The sequence below is a fragment of the Electrophorus electricus genome, chromosome 7, assembly GCF_041902795.1.
Source record: "Electrophorus electricus isolate QZ-2024a chromosome 7, ASM4190279v1, whole genome shotgun sequence".
Taxonomy (NCBI): Eukaryota; Metazoa; Chordata; class Actinopteri; order Gymnotiformes; family Gymnotidae; genus Electrophorus; species Electrophorus electricus.
Genome location: NC_137503.1, coordinates 17,098,219 through 17,121,678, shown reverse-complemented (window position 1 = coordinate 17,121,678; position 23,460 = coordinate 17,098,219). Strand labels below are relative to the sequence as shown.

The window sequence follows — 23,460 nt, the reverse complement described above, 5'->3', positions numbered from 1 at the left end:
CTACCATCCTGCACAGTTTAGTGCCAACCTTATTCTAGCATGTTTGATCCAGGTAATAAAAGCTTTCAGGGGCATCTGAATATTAGAGCAAGTGTGCTGTTATAAACTCTCCAGAGTAGTAGATCTCTGTCAAAACTATGAACATTGAATGGTGCATTTAACGCGACGATGTCTATCTCTAGTGACTCCTCACCTGAGGAGTAAAATGGATTTATGGCAGGCTGTCAAGAACGTCTCCTTCGTTCTCCCCAAAGAGCAGCTGAAAAGAACAGCTGTTAACGAAGATCATACGTCAATTTAAATTTTTTAAAAAGCGCCCTAAGGTTCAACATATATGTTAGTAGATAACGTATTAATTAAACTGATTTAAAAATCTGTAATCGAAATAACTTCTTTCGTTTATGTCGTCAAATCCTGGATATCTGCATCTCAAGAAGACTACGCTCGCAAAAAGTGTGCATTAGCAATCGTATGGCCTGCACGAATGACAGAATTAACCCTTCTTCTCTGCAGACTTTCTCGGAACGCACATGTAAGTCCGCCGCAAAGGGGGAAAATACTGGATATTGTAGATTGTGCGTTGGATTGGCCGAAAGTCTACGCTGCTCGCACGTTCGGTTATATCACTACGTGAGTCACGTCCGCGTGACGTTTTATCGTCACAAGGCCTGGTTAGCGAAGAGGAAGAAGAAACAACAACAACCCCATCCCCGTTTGGTCAGTGACAGAAAGAGGCCACCGTTATACATTACTGAATTTATTTTAAGGTCACAAGTAAATAAAAAGTTTTTGTGAATTTAGAGAAAAAATACATTCGTTATTCTAATTAGGAGCCAGGATGTCTTTGTTTGGAAAGTTGTTTGGTAGCGGTGGCAAAGGAGGTAAATCTCCCAGCCCTCAAGAGGCTATCCAGCGACTTCGAGATACAGAGGATATGTTGACTAAGAAACAGGAATTTTTGGAAAAGAAGATTGACCAGGAACTCCTCACGGCAAAGAGAAACGGCACAAAGAACAAAAGAGGTAAGGTCAGGGTGGGTTTAATATTAAATTAGATACCTGCCAGGGAGAAGGAAGTAACGACAGCTCTGTTACTACCTACCTAGCGTTAGCTAGGTAGCATTGCTAACATTAGATAGCTAAGATAGCTAGCTAACTCTAGCTATATGATAGCTAATTAGCTATCTAGCTATATGATAGCTAATTAGCTATGTAATTTAACTTGCCATTTTACCTGTAGTACTAAGGTAGTAGTACTAAGCTAAGATAGCTAATTTGCTAGTTTCGAGAGATGCCGTTTTAAACCATATTTGTAACATTACTAGCGAGGGAATGCGCTATTAAAATAGCTAGCTGGCTTAATTGCTGTTAATTGCTGGTGTAAAAGGCTGAGCTAGATAACTGTGTTAACGTTACTTTTTAATTTGACAGTAAGATGACCCCGTGTAGTATAGCTAGTTAGTAAAGAAACAATACGTGGCATTTAGAACGGATTGTTCTTCTTTCATATTTAAGAATGTATTACAGATTTATAGTACAGGATGTCCATGGTAATTACCTGTCTTGCATTATCACGCTAAGACTAACAAGATCATTTAACAAGACCCACAAGTTACCGGTGCTTGGCATATGGATTCACGCCATGTTACTGTAGACGGAGCACGTCCTTCTTTTTGTGGTATAGAATAACAGAAATTATTTTTGCAGGCTCTTTCTTGTCTCCAGAAGTGGCCGAAGTAATGGTAGAGCAAGGAAAACTTAGAAATTGAATCCAGAAATAGAAGCAATATTTTGTTTGCAAGCAGTGCTTTTTGAAAAGCAGAAATAAATGATATTGAGAAATTACTGAATGGGAATCAAATAAGCAATGGCAGCAATGAGTCTTGCACTCGTGGGAGGGTGAGAAATATCAGTTTGATTGTAGCCACATGTGTTTACTTGTCAAGTTATGCCTTTTATAATGCTTTATTGTAATGTTGGAGGCAAAATTTGAGAACTGCAGAAATCTGATATGTTGTTCTATTCATACCACATAGGAGGAGTTTGTGGTTGAAGATTTGTACCATTCAGATTTGTCAAAAAATTTAATATATACCCAAGTTAATTTTTGTGACTGATGTAGTAGTGTGTGTTTATTTTCATGACACATTATTTTAACACATCATCTATTTAAAATGGTTGAATAATTGCTAAATACATGCTTAAATTTTCACTCAGGTGCCTGAAACTGCAGACAGTTCTTAAATCACTACTTCTTAGCACTTGGTTTTAATTTGGTTTAATCTGTGCAAGCAAACGGGTGCCTCACAGTTTTAAGATGTAATTGTACAAAAAGCTGTAAGTAGATGAGTCAATAATTCCACTTTGAATATAAAACAGTTACTACTATTTTATGACATTTCTTATTAAAATCACGATTTAGCTTTATAATGTCATTGATGTCATTTTTGAGGGTGGGTAAAGATTTGGGCATGTAGCCTATTTAATGTGATGCTTATTTGTTTTCCCTAAAATATATTAAAATGGCAGGTGTGGGGTAGAAATTTACAAATGCATCTATTCTTTTTTCAATTTGGCATTTTCCTTTGCACTTTTATTTCATTCAGCATTATATTGTTAATCAAATATGACAAATATCTGCTCAAGTGCCTGTTATGGAATAGTGATAATAAATAGTGCCTTCATACTGAAGCATTAATCTTAGTTTTCTAAATTCTTTTGATAATGATTGCTATCATGGCTCACCTTCTCTATGCCCATGGTTTCTTTATGGCCTTATAGAGCATTGTAAACTCTACTTTTATGCTTATGAATTCTAATCAGATCATGTTAAATTTAGGCTACTGTAGCTCCTATGAGTTTGAGAAAGGTTCATCTATAGAGTATTGCGTGTAATATGGGCCCTCTTGTGGTTTGAAGTAGAACTACCAATCACTAAAATCCATGTCATGAAGCCATATTGACATTTCTTTTCTTGCTTAAAAGTTTTAATTAATGTTTGTGATTTTATTGAAAATACAGTTAATGAGTTTAATGAAATTTATTGATTTGGGAGCTGTTTTTTTTTTTTGTCCGCAACTAATTGTCTGCTCAGACATCTCCTGTTAATTGTCTTGTCATCTTTTCCTTATTTACTGGTGTGCTGATGACAGTGCTTGTGTTTATTGCAGACTGTGGATATCAGGCTTTTAGGCTTTTTTGGCTTTTGATCACATTGATATCTCCAAATTATGAAATTAGAAGTTAGAAACTCTTTTAAAGTGGTTGTAATCAAGGTTTATTTCATTTGTTACATGTGTGAATAATCAAACTGTGTATAAAATAAACTCAAAATGTGTACAGTATTTTTTTTTTTTTCTCAAGCCCACATCTTTTATATCTTGGGTATCAGTCAGATTGGGTTGACTATAAAAGTGAAGGAATATGATGGCATAAAATGTATTTGCACTAAGGAGTTGTCATCGCTTTGAATATTTTAAATATATATGTATAAAAACTTTAATAATTGGTTTGTCCTCTTTGGTTTGAAACAGCTGCCCTGCAGGCATTGAAGCGTAAAAAGCGATATGAGAAGCAGTTGGCTCAAATCGATGGAACCTTGTCCACCATTGAATTCCAGAGGGAGGCGCTGGAGAATGCCAACACTAACACTGAGGTCATCAAGAACATGGGATTTGCTGCAAAGGCCATGAAGGCTGCTCATGATAACATGTGGGTGGTTAATAATCTAATCTCCTGTATTGATTAGAGGTTTTGTAAATTGTACTGCTAAGTATTGCATTCTGAAGTCTAAGCAGTCTATTTGCAATTTGCTCTTTATTTTGCTACATTTTCTAAATGCATTTCATATCTGAAGCAACAAAGTTCGAATATCAGTGAATTAGTTTTGAGGAAAGGGCTCAGCTCTAAAAACCACCACAGAGCTAGGGGGCTTCAGTTTGCCTAATCTTTTTTGTGGGTACGTTTATAGCCATATAGATGCTCAGAATCAAAATTGTGTATGTATGCATGCATGTATGTATGTATATGTATGTGTGTGCGTGCGTGCGTGTGTGCGTGCGTGCGTGTGTGCGTGCGTGCGTGCGTGCGTGCGTATGTATGTATGTATGTGTGTGTGTGTATGTATGTATGTATGTATGTATGTATGTGTGTATGTATGTGTGTGTGTATATATATATATAGATATATATGTATGTATATATGTATGTGTCTTTTTTGTTTCCTGTTGTTCTTCAGGGACATAGACAAAGTGGATGAATTAATGCAAGACATCACGGAACAGCAGGAACTGGCACAGGAAATCTCAGATGCAATTTCAAAACCTGTTGGTTTTGGTGAGGAGTTTGATGAGGTAAGATGGAGCATGCCACAAGACATTCTAAACATACCCAACTTCTAACATCTCTTTCATCATGTTTTTTTTTTTTCTTTAATAAAAGATGAGCACTGTTATGGTTATGGTTCATTTCCAGCTGTTCTTACTGTGTGTGCACGTGCGTTTTTGTGTGTTTAATCTTTTTCTAGGATGAGCTACTGGCTGAATTGGAGGAGCTGGAACAGGAGGAGCTGGATAAGAACCTTCTGGAGATTGGAAGCACAGAGAATGTACCACTGCCAAATGTGCCCTCCACATCTTTACCTGCCAGACCAGGTACTTCTCTTAATAGTATTTACTACATGCACTTGTACTTAATGTTCCACAACATGGTGGCATTTACATATTACTATCATATACATAGATTACTACAGTCCTGTACTGCAAGCTTCAAGATAATAGAATTGTTGCAAATTTAAAGTTTTGTGTTTGTAATTGTAGCAAAGCATCAAAAAGCAGAAGAAGATGAAGATGACATGAAAGATTTGGAGGCCTGGGCAGCCAATTAACAACTGCTGTTCTACATCCATATGTGCATACACCCCACACACAAATATGTACAACTGTTGGAACCGGGAGGACTTTATAGTTTAGATTGAAGTCTTTGGAACCGAGATGAGTAGCCTCTTCATGAATAGACAAGAGAAAAGCAAACACCACTTCAGCCACAAATACTACTATTCAAATGCTACTTGCCATGCTTTTAATGTCAGCACAAGTTATCTAAGCGAAGGCTGTGCATCTCTCAGTGCTGTGGCTTCATCTGTGAACCATGAAGACAGAAGACGTAAGAAGAAAAAAAGGCTTAATGTAATGTAAAATTGTTTTTCTGTGATCCCCTAATATTTGATGCATTTATCCACATTTTGTTGTTAACTGGCAAAGCATCTTCTGTCCATGCACAGAATAATGCTTTTGTTGGCAGAGCAACAGAGTTGAATCCACCTTGCAGACATGCATGTCCACAAACAATCTGCATTGACCTTCCAATATTCTGATTGGAGTAAAAGTGTGCTGTACATTTTGTTTTCTCCCCAATTATTAACACGATGTTAAAAGAACACTAATTTTCTATAATTAACTTAATATATTGAGTATCTGTAAGGTACACTTCACATCATGCTGATACAATGAAAACGAAAATAAAATCTGTGTTTACATATACACAAAATTTGTTTCTTCTTTAGTCCCTCTACCGTGGACATACATTAGGTGGCACTATGATTTAAAATCAAACGTTTGATGTGTACTTTGCAAAAACAGCAAAGGCATACTGAGCTCTTTATGTGCTGGTTGTGAGTAATTGAAAATATATTCTCTCCTATCCCTGAAAACAGATGTTTCTGAAATGCTTGTGTGAGAGCATGTATACAAATATAATCTCCAAAGTCTGCTAACACTAGAAATGGTTTGCGTTGTGGGATAAGAGTTGTATATCTCCAATGAAATACAAGCTTATTTTTGTCTGATAGAAAAGTGAGTGTGTTTGAACAGGTTTGCAAGAGATGGTGGTGGTGCAGATTGATTTAATATCATGTTTTACTTTGTGGAGTTGGTTACTTTAATATTCTCAGGTTCATCCTGGTACAAAGGTTACATTTTTGTTATATAAAATGTACTGTTCCTGTTAATATGTTCCCTGAGATGGAAAGAGAAAGAAATAAATACATCTGTATGACACTTAAGTTTATTTTGTCATGCTCAGAAGAGCTTGTTTTCTGATGATTGATTGGTTGCGAGTATGGGACTCTCTTGTTTTCCCATATACACCCTCGCATTCTTACATTTTCCTGCCTTGCCTTTCAATGTTCTAACTATACCTAAATTAAATGTTTTGCCAAATGATCCCCTTTTCTTAGATTTTGTTGAAAACTTGGTGATTTGACCCTAATTTATTTGAGTGAAAATAGATTCAACATATATAATTCTCCTTTAAATTATTAAAACTTAGAATGCATCAGTTGGTAGTATATGAAATGATTATGATTTTCCAATGTCATTAGTTGTCATCAGAAAACTGGCAAAATTTGAAGTATCCTTTCAAAGTATCCCCTAGTCCATTGATCTATGCTTCCACCTAGTAATATACTGGTTGGTACATTATGTGCATACTTTCAGTAGCTGGCAGTGACACTTTGATGGTTTTCATTATCATTAAAATTGACGGAAAGTCTGATTGTACATGCTTTATGGGGTAATGCAATGTGATTGTACAGGCAGTATCTATAATTTGTATGTTTTCATGTTAGATTTATTAATACTGTTATTAAAATGTATTAAATATTTTTCACTGATTGATTATGTATTTCCTGCTGGTTCTTTTTCACATGGTGCAGTGAGGTAGTTAAAGAGGGAGAGGTAGTTAAATTTGCAGTGAAGTACACATTTTCTATATGTCATTTCCTTTTTTTTTTTTTTGGTCAGAGACAAATTGCTGTTCAACACAGCAGTGACAGCGACGTCTAAAATCCATTGCAATACTGCCATACCTGATAATCCTGTACTACTTGTACAAACGTGCTCAGCACTCAACCATGTGAATATTAATGTGTTGCGACGGGACTGCCACCTATAAATACTATGTGAGTGGTAAAAATAATAGCATCACATTTGTGATAATTTTACTTATGTTTATTACTTAAATGTGGCTCTACCTTACACAAAACGTTTTGCACAAATAGCTGGTTGATGTAAAATGAAACAAGCCTATAATTTGCCTGATACACATAATCCAGTAATATTTATTTGAGGAACACAAGACAAAAAAAACACTGAAAAAACCCTCAACATTCAAATTAATTTTTAAACATTGCTGCTATTTTGATGGTAATTATGTATCTTAATCCCATTTTTTAACAAAATACGTCACCTACCATAAACCATAAACACACCCACCACCTACTTTCCACGTTTAATTGGTTGATATTTATTGTCGCCACACCAACAAAAAACGAGAACTGAGACCTGGAACCATAATCTCATGAATATTACGACGAGGCGGGTTTACCTAGCCAGGCTACTTATAATCAAGTTCCCGATGTAGTTATTTCCCTCTCTGTTCAAAACGCTAGCAGTACTCGGACTGGGCTCATTTCAGCTAAACCAGCCACAACAAGAAGAATAAAACATGTCTGACAAGCTGCCCTTCAAAGTTGGTCAGTATGTCTCAACTGGTGGACAATAATCGTATAATGCATATTAATCATAGAACATTCAGTTTTACTCCTAAGAGCTAGACAGCTAGATTAGCATAGCTAAATTCAAAGCTTCAGTAGTTAGCTAGATGTTACTGGAACACGTGACGGTGTAGAAGGGCACCTTATAGACATACTTTTAAAACGTTTTCTGACTGGTCTAGTTAACGCAATGTGTTTTGATATTCAGAGAATTTGGGGAAGCTAGATATGGAGTTAGATAGCCAGCTACCACATGGTAATGAAGCTGGCCATACGGCATTTGCACCGCTAGCAGCTATAGTTCAGTCACAGTGAATGAACTTAGCTAGCTAGCCAGCTAGTTGGCTTACACTTTAATTGTTGTGTACTTTAGGCTATTCCTTTTGAAGAGTAGACGAGATGTGTATAGATGCATACGCATTTTACATTACACATATCGCATGCATAACACTTGGTCACTTCTCTGGAGAGCATGGATTCATTTAGAAGAGTTGAGGTAGCCATATTGAGTTGTAGTCTTTTTGTACAAACTTCTCTTGTGCATATAGGGGCGCGACGTCAATAAACTACATGCCCATAATACTCTGAAGTGCCTCACAGCATTTCTTGAATGACATTTACGCATTGGGCTGACACATATTATTAGGCAGGGATTTTAAAATTGAATTAATTCAGTACAATTCTTTCTCCCTTGTTAAATGTTTAAATAACTGGTTAACCTCAGTGGTTAACTCAATCAGCATATTAAAATAAGCAGGACCCCTTTAGAGCCGACAAAGCCACTTGCTTTTTTGGTTAAATGTTGATTGCTATATTCTTGATCAGCTTCTGTGTTTGTTTTTGACACAATATTTGTATTTAAATACCAGAGTGTTAGTTGAACTTTGCACAGTTGGCTTGATGGTCCAAAGTTCAGTTTTCAGAAGCATGACTACGACGCTTGGCTTTTAAATAAGGGCTGGCCTTATTTCTGAATAATCCACATTATAATAACAAGTACACACATGTAATACTAGTAATAATAACAGATGATTCTACTTTATATTAAAGAGGCCTTATCCTGTGTGTGTCTGTCCGTCTGTCTGTGTAAATTAACAACTGTATCTACTTAGGACGAAACTCATCTTGCTGCTCGTTAGCATCTTTTTTTACAGTAAATTGTTTTTGAGAATTTCCATGTTTAAAATTATCTTAGCTAATTCTTCCTTGAGTGAAGCATTGCTATAACACTCTAATGTCTTGCTAAAGTTGTCAGGCTTGGTCAGACTTTTTCATTTAAATGAGTAAGTAAACATTATATTAAACCAGTTTGTGTTTTCAGCTGATATCAGTCTAGCAGAGTGGGGGCGTAAAGCGATTGACATTGCGGAGAACGAGATGCCAGGTCTGATGAAGATGAGGGCGATGTACGGGTCGTCTAAGCCTCTGAAAGGAGCGCGCATCGCTGGCTGCCTGCACATGACCCTACAGACAGCTGTGCTTATTGAGACGCTCACTGCTCTTGGAGCTGAGGTGGGATTAAACAATGCATACTCAGGATGGTTTTACCAACACCTATGTTTAAACCGGACAGGGAAGGCCATTAAATCATTGCCTTTTATACCATTTTGAAATTTAAGTACATTTTGATTCCTGAACAGATCCCTTTATATTTGTTCACATATATGTAAATTAAATGGGGAAAAAAGACGGAATTATACCAAGGTCAATATTCTGAAATCTTGGTATTGGTGTTTAATGGAGTATTATAATAATAATAATAATAATAATAATAATAATAATATACATTATTATTATTATCATTACATCATCTCTCATTACATGTTTCAGCCCCTTTGTTACTCTGTTTTGCCTGTGGGTTTGGAATGTCCTTGCACAAGGCCATTCAATTTTAGGACAAAATGTACACTTAGCAGATTATAACTAGTTGTGCTTGCTCTCAGTAAGCAAGAGGAATTTTTTTGGAAATTGAGTGGCACATCAATTCAATGTGAGCTTTATATGCACAACCAGTAAAGATTTTAAATATTGCCAGTTTTTTTTTTTAAATTTCCTTCTTTCTCTCCTGTATTCTCTCTTTCCCTACTCTATCTGTTTCCTCCCTTCCAACTCTAGGTGCAGTGGTCAAGCTGTAACATCTTCTCTACCCAGGATCATGCTGCAGCTGCTATGGCCAAGACTGGTGTTCCTGGTGGGTGTTTGGGGGTGGGGGTGTATATACAACTTTGAACCTGCCCAGACTGGTGTTCCTGGTGGGTGTGTATATATACAACTCTGAACCTGCCCAGACTGGTGTTCCTGGTGTTTGTGTGTATGTGTATGTGTGTGTGCCAACCACTGAACCTGCTGTTACATCTTGAGCACTGTATACACACAGTGGCTATGTATATATCACTGAACCTGCTTGCAGTCTGCATTTACAAGAGTTTTATGCATGGATATGAGTTTATAATAGTTGTACATGCAATTTCATGTTAATATTTTATAAAATGTGACCTTGACATATGCAGATTTTGCCAGATTGACTGCAGAGCACCAACCCCCAAAAATAATGGGGGCTTTCCACAGGCCAGTGGAATTATTTTGAAAGGTCATAGTTGCCTGCTATGCTGAGATGGACAACTCGGGGAACTTTGTGTAAAGAAGTACCAGACCATTTGGCTGTTATTGTTTCCATTTAAGCTAACTGTAGTGTTTAACTGATGGTCCTCTACCCTTCTTAATACTACCATTGTTTGATTTTAAGATGACATGAGCAAGTTAGATTGTAATGTACATTCTGTGTTTTATCTTTAATGTTCAGCAGGTTAAGCCTGAAGGAAACATTAAGTACAACTATTTTATTTGTTACTGTAATGTGAAAGGCTAAAGCACGAGTTCACTTTTGGTTTCTGCCTTTGTGGTATTAGTTAAGCCTAACTAGGCATGTTTTGAATATTTGTGGTAAATCCAGCTTTATTTAAAACGTGACTATCATGTCGAACTTCGTTCTTGCTATATACTTGTCCTGTTTGCAAAGCCATGCTGAGTAGGTATCCTGATCTAGGGTCAGATTTGTTTACCTTAACCTTGTACTGTTTGTGCTAGTGAGTTTTACATTAGTTGCCTGAATGTACCTTGGGCTTGCAATACTGTTCATCAGTAGCCCACCAGGCATTCAGTCCAGAGATCAATTATTGAATCAGTAAACACTATTGTGAGCAATAGAGTTGACATATTTGATTCTGTGAAGTCTGTCATATTAATGTATAATCAACTGTATTTTTAGTGTACGCGTGGAAAGGGGAGACAGATGAGGAGTATGTGTGGTGTATTGAGCAGACCCTGTACTTCAAGGATGGCCAGCCGCTCAACATGATCCTGGATGATGGAGGAGACCTGACCAATCTTGTTCACCAAAAATACCCAAAATTATTAGAAGGTAAATTGTAAACTTTATGTACCACTACATGGTAGAGATACCACTGCTACGTCGATACCCAAACAAAAGGTGCAGTACTTTTATTATCCATTTTTATTTGCATGCTCATATGTCAGCCGTGCATTGGTAAGTTTATAAAATCAGCGCTGTTGTTTTTTTTTTTGGTTTTTTTTTGTCCATTATTGAAAAACTATTATATTTATAGATGTTCAATGACTTCTGCTAAAATTTGGATTTGGCTCCTATGCTGAAGTTTATTGCTTTCTGTTTCTGTGTTCCATATTTATCATAATTGAAGCAGTTTTTAGAGATTTTTTTTTTATGACCACCAGGTGGTGGTAGTCCACAACTTGTTGAATTTTTCTTTGCAGGAATCAGGGGCCTGTCTGAGGAAACAACTACTGGGGTTCACAACCTTTATAAGATGATGAAGACTGGTGAACTCAAAGTTCCTGCCATTAATGTGAATGATTCGGTTACTAAGGTACTTCCAACTTTTTAGTGCATCAGATTCATGGTAAACAAATATATTCCTTTATCAGATCCCTCTTTGTAATAACATGTACATCACCATGTTTACACATTTAACATTTTACTAGCATTTTCACATAAAATTGAATCTGAAATGTAGCTCTATAGACATCTCTTGCATAACCTTTGTTCAGAGGGTAGACAGATATGGTGCTGAGTGCTGAAATATGGATATTTGCATAGGAATGTCATTGCAGATGGAACATCATGTATTAACCAAGAGGACAATCAAAGTATTTTAGCCAATTTCTTGTTGACCATAGTGCCAAATATTGTAGCACCAAAGGTGTGGATTATGTGAAAATAGAATTTCGATCAAAACACACATTTGTGTGCAGATGTCTGTAGAAAGTCTCAAAGTATATGTAATATTTCCTGTTGTCATCTGGATACCAAATTTGCAATTAGTACATTACTGACTCTTCTTTGGTTATGAAAGGTGACCAAACCCCTTCCCCACTCCTCTGTAGGAGATATGCTATCTTATTAGAACATCTGCCTGGTTACACATTGATTGTTGTTACCTTTTACACATCTAAACTTAAACTGATTCCTTAGAACAGAGATGTTTTATACTAATCCAGCCAAGAATTTAAATGTGTAACCTGAATTAACCATGTGGGCTATGACTGACTGCAGGCAGTCGTGCACCAAGGTCATTTTTTCATACTGAAAAAATATGTATAAATATGAGTCATTCAGGATAAGAACATCTACCAAATGTAAATGTAGGCTACGACAGACAGATGTCACTGTTCATTAAGAGCCAAGTTTTACATATATAGAGATTTGATGGATTTCATATGTGACCATAAATTGTGGAATTCTGGGAGATGTAATGCTCACACCCCTGTGCAAGGACATTTCTGCTGGTGGTTTAAGCTTTTTACTCTCTACTACTACTGTACTATTGGACAATGCTTAACATTCTGGATTAGCAAATATTTCTTGGTGATGAAATGAGGAGAGGTGATGATATTTACCTTTTACTTTGCAGAGCTGACCGGTTAACAGTGGCATTTTCACATGGATTAGAGCAGTGGTTCTCAAAGTGGGGTATTCGGGGGGGGGGGGCTCAAATATTATATACAAAAGGGGCACTGCAGAAAAGGTTTGGGAGTCACTGGATTAGAGGACGTCAGTTCAGCCTTCCATATTCATGATGGTGGTGTGCTACAGCAGAAGGGAGTGCATCAGTGATGGCTAGCTTTTGGTATTTTGGTAGAAAACTGGCAAAACATTTATCAAAAAAGGGTTAAAATATTTGGTGCAGACTTTGGTGCAAAAGAAAACTGGAGAAACCGATAGTGTTAAGACAACAAATATCCACTAGAGTGGAATTATAACAGTTCTCAGCCTGATTGAGTGGAAAAGAAATAGGTTTTTTGTTATTTCAAGATAGTGCCACTAATGTCTGCCTCAGTGCAAGGATTAGTTGCTGATCTCAGCACAGCAGTCCACCTACATTTATTCCTCAGTTTGTTTCCAAACCTTCACAGATTTGTGAAAATTCTCACAGTGGGCTCCCTTAGTTAATCTTATGAGAAGATAAAGGAGAGGAAGGTGTGCTGGGGCACTCATGCATTATAGGCAACAAGAATTTCCTACATTTCCTACATACCATCTCGGTTCTCTACAATTTGCATTCATTATGGAATGAAAAAGAGCCAGACTTATTACTCTGGAAGACTTTAACAGTGCTAACCTGATGAAAGAAGTGTCCTAGGAAAAGACATGTTACTCATGCCATGAAGGAAGGGACAAATATGGACCACTACAAAATTGCTGTTAAAAGACACACATTGCATCAAGTGAGTGGCTCTCATGTGCTGATCAGCGTCATTCACCTCATTGTAACGCGCAGGCAAAAACCAAGAGATGTTTGAGAGTTACAACACTGCTCTGACTCCACAGACTGGGTTGTCCCCAAACAGCCTGAACAAATGTACTGCTACTGTGATATAATACATTAGTTTCTGTGAAGAAAGTACTTGTCTTTCTAGAGTATGGGTGATGTACCATCAGCCAAAATTAGACAGCTTTGAGGGGAAATGGAGGTATGCCTAATTTTGGCAAAGTACTCTACACAGAGGTTGGAGAAGGGGATTGCAGCAACAGAAAAATATTAAGAAAAGCTGAAAAAATAGTTTGCTGTTTATGGCCCAACAACAGTCTGAAATGGCCTTTAAGGAGGTCATAGACAGGTCGGGGGTAACAAATGCATCTTAATGACTTGAGTGCTCTTGCAGATCTGAAAGTGCAAACTCCAGCCTCATACTCACTCACCTCCACGTTGCCCTTTCTATCCAAACTCAATTCCCTTATTTTGCCACTTCCACATCTAAGCATAAGCCAGTATGTCTACAGGCTCTTCAGAGGCTAGATGTTGGAACACTCCATGGTCTAAACTAGTACTTTCATCCACCTTAAAGCACTTAGATATTCAACAGTTCCTTGGACATCTGCTCTGTTCCCATGGTTTAAAGCCCATCATCCATGTACCTAAAAAAAAACAAGGCTTACAGGCCTACATGATCACAGAACTCAACACCATGCTCAAACCCATGCAGATGTCTCTCTTGATTCAGATCTCAGATTTCTTGAAAGGGAGGATGAAGCAGGTATGCCTGGGATAACATATAAGACCTCTATGAAGGATAACAATCTCAGATCCTAAGGTTTGCAGGTGCCACCAGGGAGGTTGGCCTAATATCCAAATGTAACGAGTATGCTTGCAGAAATTAAATTGAGCAACTGATGTCCTGGTGCAGTTCAACCACCTGATGCTAAAGACTAGAAATGGTTTACATGGGGTGACGCCTCTCCACACCATCTCCACACCAATGGATCTTTGGTTTTGATTATGAAGTTCCAGGAAAGTAATCCATTTGCCTCCATCTCCTGACAGGAACGAGCCCAAATCGAGCTCATAAGCAGGACTTCAGAGAGGATTAGCGGATGTAAAATGTAATATCAGGACCTTTTACAACAGCAGTTTTATGAAGCTTGCAGGCAAAATCATAAGACTCCTCTCACCCTGGACACCACGTCTTCCAACTCCGCAGAAGTCTCAAAGCCATCAACTCTTGCAGAATGAGAAAGGACCATTTTGTTCACTAGCTCTGGCTCTCATTACCCATCTCATTACCTCTCATCTACTTAACCCTATTCTCACCCTTCATACATAGGGCAGTGGTAGCTCAGTAGTACTTGACTTGTAATTGGAAGGTTGCTTGTTCAAGCCCTACCGCTGGCAAGTTGCCACTAATTGCTCAAGTTGTACTCAGTCATAATTGTAAGTTGCTTTGTATAAAAGTGCCACCTAAATGCCATAAATGTAAATCTTGCTTTTAATACATTTGTTCTATTTTATACATCCTTTTTTTAATTTATTATTATTTATTTAATTGAAGTATAGTTCATTCTCCATGTTTTGTGAATTCGGTATATCTGTAGGTAGCGCAGTGTGAGATCTCTGGTAAATAAAACATGATCCTGCTTATAAAACTCCCAAGTACTTGTTTAATATATTCTTACCAGGCTGAAACTCCAGTCATAAGATATGTCAGAATTTGTGTAATGGATTGTAGTGCCATTGTTTGAGAATCATTAGTGGCTGAAGCGACTTAGAATATTTTTTAAAATGTTAATCAGTGAAACCGGAAAGGAAAAATAAATTGCAGCAATTTATAGGTGCACTTCTGAAGGGATTTTATACTAGATAAGTATAAATTGTATGAAATGTTCTCTTGTGTGGTTAGATACAAACTAAATTTGAGATTGCTTTCTTAAGCATTATAAACAAAGATTAAAATACATTACAGGAAAATGGGAAGTTCAGTATCAGCAGTTTATTTTTCTTTTGACCTCTCCCAGTGTTGTGTAACAATAAAGCCTTTTATGGGCTGATGGCTAGGTGACAAAAACACAAATCTTAATCTCAAACAAAAACACCTAAAATTCCCCAAAATGCAGCCCCAAAAGAATGATTTAATCAAATTATCATATTTGGGTCATTTTTCGTAATCATTGGAGGTATCCAGTGGGAAGAATACATGGGTATCCCAACCAGAGATGGTGCCACTGAGTCAATGTCTTATAAATACATTGGCATTCTGTTAGTTGCAGTATTTACTCTGTGATGATTTGGATACATCTTGCCTTATATTGTCTTGCCCCAGAGTAAGTTTGATAACCTGTATGGCTGCCGTGAGTCCCTTATTGACGGCATCAAACGGGCAACAGACGTGATGATTGCTGGCAAGGTAGCTGTTGTAGCTGGCTATGGCGATGTCGGTAAGGGCTGCGTCCAGGCTCTCCGAGGCTTTGGTGCTAGAGTCATTGTCACCGAGATCGACCCCATCAATGCCCTGCAGGCGGCCATGGAAGGTGCTTGTTTTGTTTGTTTGACATTGACATTGTTTAAAAAGATTTTTGAAGTGAATTTCAATTATTATATTTGTATGCCTTCCCCCACCCCAAACTCCCAAAATTACAGGGAAAGATGCAGTGTAATTGGTAAATGGATTTGAATCCTTTACCCTTACTACTTTACAGGCTATGAGGTGACAACAATGGATGAGGCCAGCAAGGAGGGAAATATATTTGTGACAACTACTGGCTGTGAGGATATTATCCTGGGCAGGTGTGTGACCTCCAAATAATGTTCACATCAACCTCAGCAGGCATATCCCAAAGCATTAGGCAAATGGAATGTACATATGCGCATATACACAAATCTACATCTTGCCAGAAAATGATGAAAGTTATTGTCTTGGTCACATGTCTGTGCATGTGATATTCATTTGATAAATGGATTTCTGTTTCTGTATTCTATTTCTGTCTTACTACTTATCTTTGTTTCATGTGATTTGATGCAAGTATTTTAGAGGTAATAGAAAAATGACTAGTTAAAGAAAAATATATTAATTGAAAACACAGGCAGTCCATATATACTTTGTGGGGTGTGCTGGTATTTAGTCGAGGTGAAGCCTGGGTTACTTTTCACTTAGTGTGGCGTTTGTGGCGAATATTTTCAATGGTAGAGGTGTGAATGGGCAGTGGCTTGTAGACTGTATAGTGTGTGTCTGGGCCCTAGCGCAGTGATCAGTTGTAGGGATAGGTAAGTGCAGCAGCTGGGGGAACAGACTGCAGTTAGATATTATGTACAGATGTGAGAACTATTGGCTTTCTCTAAGGATATCTCAGTTGATGGGACTCATTCGTAGGAGAGCCAAAAACAGTGGCCCTTTAAATAGATTTAATCTCAAACTGGCCATAGTAAAGAATTTGAGAATTTTCATGTTTTTTTTATCTGCATGTTTTCTTATGTGTTTTGTTTCCTGTCTTTCTCTGAATCACCCCAGACACTTTGAACAAATGAAAGATGATGCCATCGTCTGCAACATTGGCCATTTTGATTGTGAGATTGACATGAAGTGGCTGAACCAAAATGCTGCTGGGAAAATCAATGTCAAACCTCAGGTAGTAGACTGAGGCGTAGAAAACATGTTATTGAGCACTGTCTTGTGTATTTATGTACTCTGTGACACAGCTATGTAACAATTGACAGTGCTAAAGTATTTTCAAAGTGTTCTCTTGTACATCATTGATACTGGGCTATAATGTCATATTAGTAATATTGCACTGACTGGTGGTTCATAATCCCACTACACTCAACATAAATTCCTTCCACAGTATAAAAGACATGGCATTTATTTCATTATAATTTTTTAAAATAATTTATTAGTCTAAGGTTTCCATTGTGGATGCATGAACTTGAATCCTAAAATTACCTAAAGTCACAGGGTACCTTTTGAATAATGTACGTTTGATGAATGTGGTTTTTTTTCCCCCCTTTATTTATGTTTTGCCACCACTTGTTAATATGTATTCAGCAATCTCCACAGCAAGTGCTGAAAGTAATAAATGAACTAGAATTTCTTATGGAAAAACAAAAGAGGAAAACTAATGTAAATCTGTTTAGGGTGACAACAGTGATTAAAAGTACCAGCTCATCTTGACGGATCAATGAGGCCTTCAGGACTTTGATTAATCCCAATTTCTCGCAGATAATTTCTTGGTTGAAAATTCACTTAAACAGATTTAATTGGTCAAGCATGTCATATATTATTATAGTCATATGTCATAAGGTCAGATACCAGTCTTTTCTTGAAAAATTCTGTATGCCATGTGCTGCCTAAAGAATCAGTTAATTTATACTGACCTGTTCCTTTCATAACCTTGCCTGTCTCCCCATCAGGTTGACCGTTACCACTTGAAGAATGGACGTCATATCATTGTTCTGGCAGAAGGCCGTCTTGTGAATCTGGGCTGTGCCATGGGACACCCAAGCTTTGTAATGAGCAACTCCTTCACCAATCAGGTCCTCGCCCAGATTGAGCTTTGGACCAATCCTGACAAATATCCTGTTGGAGTCTACTTCCTGCCAAAAAAGGTTTTTTTTATAGTTTTTTATTTTATTTTAACATATTGTCTTCATCACAAATATTTTCAGTATAATAAAGTATAGTTTGTGACTGTGTATCAGTATGTGGCAATGCAAGAGTGTTATGACATGACAAGATTGTGGTTGTTAGATTTGTTTCTGTGTAGTTCTAATTCCACTCGCATTGTTTCTCTACTGTCCTTATAATTGTAGCTGGATGAGGAGGTAGCTGCTGCCCATTTGGACAAACTTGGTGTGAAACTCACGAAGTTGACAGAGAGTCAAGCTAAATATTTGGGCCTACCCCATGAGGGTCCTTTTAAACCAGACCACTATCGGTACTAAGGAGCTTCTGCCAACTGGTGAGCCTCCACAGTCAAGCATGTGGACAGAGAAGAGTGACCATGCATAGGAATAGAAGTTATTTTCTGCCTGAATTATCATATATGATGCTTTTCCAGGTTGCTCTAAAAGTACTCACTCTAGTCTTTCACACAAAGTGAAAGCCTGCAAAGTCTGACTATGGTGTTTCTGTCTTTATGACCTCAGCAAGTTCTTCACTGACTTCTGAATGGTAATTTTATCACTAGCATTTCCTGCCTTAATTGGTGACTTTGGAGAAATGCTATAAGATTTCAGCAGCTAGTAATGTAATTCAATGCACATTGAAGTGAGTGGCCCTTGGGACCCAGCAAAGTGAATTCTCTGGGTTACTTTTGAGTCCTCATACCTTCCCCAAAAAGTTGTTTGTGCGGCATCTTGGTACATTGGAAGATAGTCAATGACGAGAGAGAAAGCTGTCTCTATAAATGTTTTAAAGTGGAAGTTTCTTAAAATGAATGATCATGTGATTTTAATTGTTTGACTGTCATTGCTTTGATTTTGGTCAAAGTGGATGCTGAGTGTCCTTAAGGATTCATCATGAAATATTGCATGTTATGTTTCATTAGAACCTTTTTAAGATAAAATAAAAGTTTTAGTTTTGTATTGTTTGCATTTTCTTTTTGTTAGGTATGTCCCAGAGTTTAGGCTGCAGCTGGAGAAAGGTCCATTACTGTCACTGTCACTGAAGGCTGTTCCATTATGGCGCATCATTCAAATATGAGTAACCGCAGCCTATATTCTCAGAGGTTTCAAGGACACAAATGGCATATCCTTCTCAGTTAATCTTCTGCACATATCTGTTAGCATAAATTACATGTACTTATAGTATTTTATTATGAATTTCAGTATACTTTTACGCTACTGCGTGCCCTGTTTGACAGTAATTCTTTAGAGAATAAAACATTTAAACCAAATATAAACATTTGCATTTTTTGTTGCATGGGATTGTTAAATTTATCACAGCACACAAATCATGTTTGAAAAATATTACATTTGAAAATTAGTTATATACAATGGGACAACAAATATTTATATGTTAATTCCATAACTGTATTTTTCTTGTTCATTTCTTCAGGGCAGAACTAATGACATGACCTTGTTAATCTTATTTTGTATGTCCTAATATTGAGACAGCATTTGTAGGACAGTGCCACGGAGGACCTGTTCAATTTGAACTGCAGCCTATAATTATTAAAAATAAGATGCTTTTATAGAACCACAAATATGGCACCTATAGCTGTTAGATTATACTTAAATACTGTAAAATTGTTGGTTTGGTTTATTTTCAAAATTAAATACTTAAAAAATCCACTAGATTTTAGTAAAGGTGAAAATAACTGGATTTAGTTTTGTGTTGCTTCAATGCTTGAAAGTTGGATGAAACTACATGAGAACCTATTGAGTTTCCAGTCATATTTTTATAAGATGTGGGAGTGGAAATGACTTTTATGATTGTATGGATTCAATGTAATTTGGTCTTCCTCAAAATGTGGAGATGTCCCTTGAATGTGCCATAGTAAAATCTTTGTTGTCACTGTTAGAAATGGTCTGCAAGTAATTAGACATTTGGCATTTGAATGACTAAAAACACCCCTTAAGACACCTAAGGATGTACTTTTTAAAGGTTTCCTCTTTTTCTTCTCTTGCTGTTCCATTACAAAGCAATAGGAACCATGTGTAACATCTGGGACCTTTAAAAGATGACATCCTGTGCATAAAAACTTGTCTTGAGTTAAATTATTTTGTCAGTTATAATTTTCTATGCGTATTTTAATGACCAGGCTTAATCTGGGTATGGAAAAATCAGGCCTCTGTTTTAGTTCCATGTTCTTAAAACACTGCGCGCATATATATATATATATATATATATATAGCAATGCAAACATGTCAATAATGCAGTGTCCATTAGCGTTAAAATAGAAGGGCAGAGATAATTGATACACATGGATGATCGCACATCAAATTAATTTTGCATTAATGCAAGTTATACAACCATTAAAACCAACCAATAGTGAAGGAAAGAAAATATTACTTGCACACACATCCTTTAGCCAATTGGTCAATTGGTGCTGTGATATATAAAAATGAGGAAGAATGGCTTAACGCATGCCCGGGTCTTCTGGGATACATTAAACTAAGCATTGCACCCTCAGTTGAACTTTGATGAAAACACAGTTAAGCGGTTTATCAGCATGGGATGAAGGCTAGGATTAAGGCTATAATTAAGTTAAATAGCATGCACTCATCTAAAATGGCCTAAAGAGTAGTTTTCTCTCTGCCAATGTTCCTGCAGTGTCTGGCAAAAACAACCGAATGTGGTTTGCGTGAGTGCTTGTCTCACTCTCCTGTCAAACAATACTGCTATATTTAATCATTTATGGGTTTACAACTTTCTCATCAGTCACAGTAATTGCCGTTCTTGTAAAGACAAAAAAGAAAATGCAAACAATTTAGTTTGGCTCTCTGTGAAAAGTGGAGAACAATGTGTGGAGGTGTTTTACAGGTGCATTATTCAAGATTCAAGAAGCACCACCTCTAGCAGATAAGCAGGTGAACACAACAACATGAATTATTATTTTTTCCTTTCTGGATCCTCCTTCTAGTCCACACTAACATGGGTTGTCACGGTAGGCCTGTCTTCTAACAGGAGGGACATGCCCACTGCTGCACAGAACCATACCATGCCCCAGTCCCAATCACCCATTTATTAATCATACTCACCTGTCCCTTGTTTCCCCTGTCTTATGTAAGCCCACAAGTTCCTGAAGTCAGTACTGCACGTTAGAGGACCTTGGAGCAACGTTCTGCTCACCAGCCCTATGCTAACCAGACGCTTTCAACGACCTTTTGTTTTCTTTGTCGCTGCATTGCAGCTTGTTACTGTTTTTTGATACGGAGAATAAAGACTCCTTCATTTTATCCTCACCTCTATCTCCCTCTGTGCTGCCCCCATTACAGGGTAAATTGGGGAAACATTGGGAAAAATCTTGTTTTCACACATTTTGCCCATCCATCCACACTAAAATCATGTTTTACCCCACTGAAAGTGCATCTTTTCAAATCTGCTCTCCAATTTTGAAATTATGAAAATGCAGCTTTTGGTGTTATTACAAATTTCAAAATGGCTGAACCTATTGTTAACTATTTACTGCAGTAGATATTTTTAATTGCACGTTTAGCTGCTCTGCAATATTCGGGCTACAGTTTGGTGTGCAGGATGGATTGTTTTTTGTTCAATGGGTATTTGAAATGACTGCAGTGTGTAAACAAAATACCATGCTGGAAATTACATAGGAGTCATAGCTCAGATACAAAGATGCAGGCTCATCATTCATTTTCTTCCATAATTTATGTGTTTTATTGTGGATGAAGAACTTCTGGAAAATACATTGAAAATGGCAGTGTAGCCAAAACACAAATATTTATTTGTGTTTACCCATTTACCTGTTTTAGTGTGGAGTATGGTGGTCAGTGGAGTTTAATTACAGTTTTCTAGCATTACCGAAGTTGTCATGACTTGAGGTAGGCTGTTTATATTTTAATAATGCTTGCTTGCTATTATTTCAGGTGGGAAATGTGTGTATGCAGGAGCTTAGATAATTGATCAACATCCAGAGAGGGTTACAATGCTGTTCTCCCCTCACCAATGAATTTATTTTCTCTGCCTGACAAATTTTGAAGACATACAATTACACTTCTTTTTCAGAGTCTTATTTCTCTACAAAGTCTTCTTGGTATAGCAGTGCCATTTGGTCCAAGTGGGCATCAAACTCCTGTGTTTGGGGGGTGTGATATTAGCATTTTCCATGATATGTCATGTTCTTTAGCTTCTTGGTCATAAAAGTATACACCTATAAACAATTTTAAAAAGTTGCCTCATCATTTGTTGTTGTGAGAATGGTTTAGTGTTTTCACTGTCCAATATTTCTTTGTAACGATCTCCCATGAATGTGTAATTTACCTGTGTTAGCATTCTAATTAACAGTTAGCTGCAAGAGAGTTTGAAACAATTGACCAGAGTCAGGGCTCCAGACCAAGGCTGGGCATACACAACACATTTTTTAAAAATGTGACACCTTGCACATTGATATTCACAGTAGCCTTTTTGATAATGCTTTTGTGTTTATCATTTTAATTATAATTATCTATTGCAAAGATTGCCTGAATCTCCCATCAAGTGTCATGGTGCTCTCAGCACCCTGGAGAAGGGACACATTTATACACACACACAGCACCTGCCCCATACCAAGCACCTGATTTTTTTTATCCTGTGCACCTGACCCTTGCTTCAGTGCCAAGAAACAGTTGTGTAATGTGCATTAAACAAGCAGATGCTCTTGAAAATCTACTCTAGTGGAAGAAAATAAGATAGAAGTAGATAACATCTGGGCTGGCATTTTATTTGTTTTTTCCAACTCTTCAAAGCAACATTCTGCCTTTATTGAAATGCAGAAGGAAATGCACTCTGATCAGCATCCAGTGGAATTGAAGAAGCTATCCGACAGTCAGAGTGGGAATGTGGAGAAATTGTGATTGGAATTATGAGGAAAATCCTTCAAGCTATCGTGCATTTATTTGAGAAAGTGACCCAGCAAAATCCCCCAAACAATTTTAAAGTTCTTTCTCAAAATGTAACGTTGAAAGGTAAGGAGGCAGACATGTGCAGAGAGGAGCGAGATTTATTAGGGGCAAATCCAGAGTCGTAGTCATCAGAGTAGTTCAGGGTTGTAAAGGCACTACATAGATTACAGGGATACATTATAAACAAACAAACAAACAAACAAACACTCGAAGGTAAACAAGGGAAGCAGGCTATAACAGGATAACAAAACAGGCTAACAAACGAAAGCTTTGAAACGGACGGGCTTTCATACATCCAGAATCACAGGGAATCAGACAGAGTTTAAATACATGAACTTAACAAGGTAGAAACGAGGGGCAGAGAAAATGAAACTATGGCATGGAACTAAAATACAGAAGACAGGGAAATCATGGAACATGGAAGCTGGGAGGGACTAACCATGACACAAAACTAAAGCTAATGAAAACTAAACTTCCCAGCCTTTTCAAAGAAGAGAGGATGAAGTTTTACTGGCAATGTAGAAGGATATTCCAGTCACAGTGAT

The 23,460-nt window shown here is 37.3% G+C and overlaps 2 protein-coding genes across 2 annotated transcripts; both read left to right on the top strand.

Moving 5' to 3' along the window:
• The first annotated feature begins 659 nt into the window (after positions 1-659).
• Positions 660-6,672, top strand: chmp4ba (charged multivesicular body protein 4Ba). Its single transcript, XM_027010768.3, has 5 exons — positions 660-1,022; positions 3,533-3,710; positions 4,236-4,350; positions 4,524-4,650; positions 4,816-6,672. The coding sequence occupies exons 1-5, from the start codon at positions 839-841 to the stop codon at positions 4,881-4,883; spliced, it is 672 nt and encodes a 223-aa protein (XP_026866569.1). The 5' UTR covers positions 660-838; the 3' UTR covers positions 4,884-6,672.
• A 698-nt stretch (positions 6,673-7,370) lies between these two features.
• On the top strand, positions 7,371-19,878 carry ahcy (adenosylhomocysteinase). Its single transcript, XM_027010760.3, has 11 exons — positions 7,371-7,529; positions 8,872-9,062; positions 9,666-9,741; positions 10,819-10,971; positions 11,343-11,455; positions 15,684-15,891; positions 16,060-16,147; positions 16,869-16,986; positions 17,765-17,959; positions 18,164-18,312; positions 18,962-19,878. Exons 1-10 carry the CDS (start codon positions 7,502-7,504, stop codon positions 18,293-18,295), a joined length of 1,302 nt encoding a protein of 433 aa, XP_026866561.2. The 5' UTR covers positions 7,371-7,501; the 3' UTR covers positions 18,296-18,312; positions 18,962-19,878.
• The last annotated feature ends 3,582 nt before the right edge of the window (positions 19,879-23,460 follow it).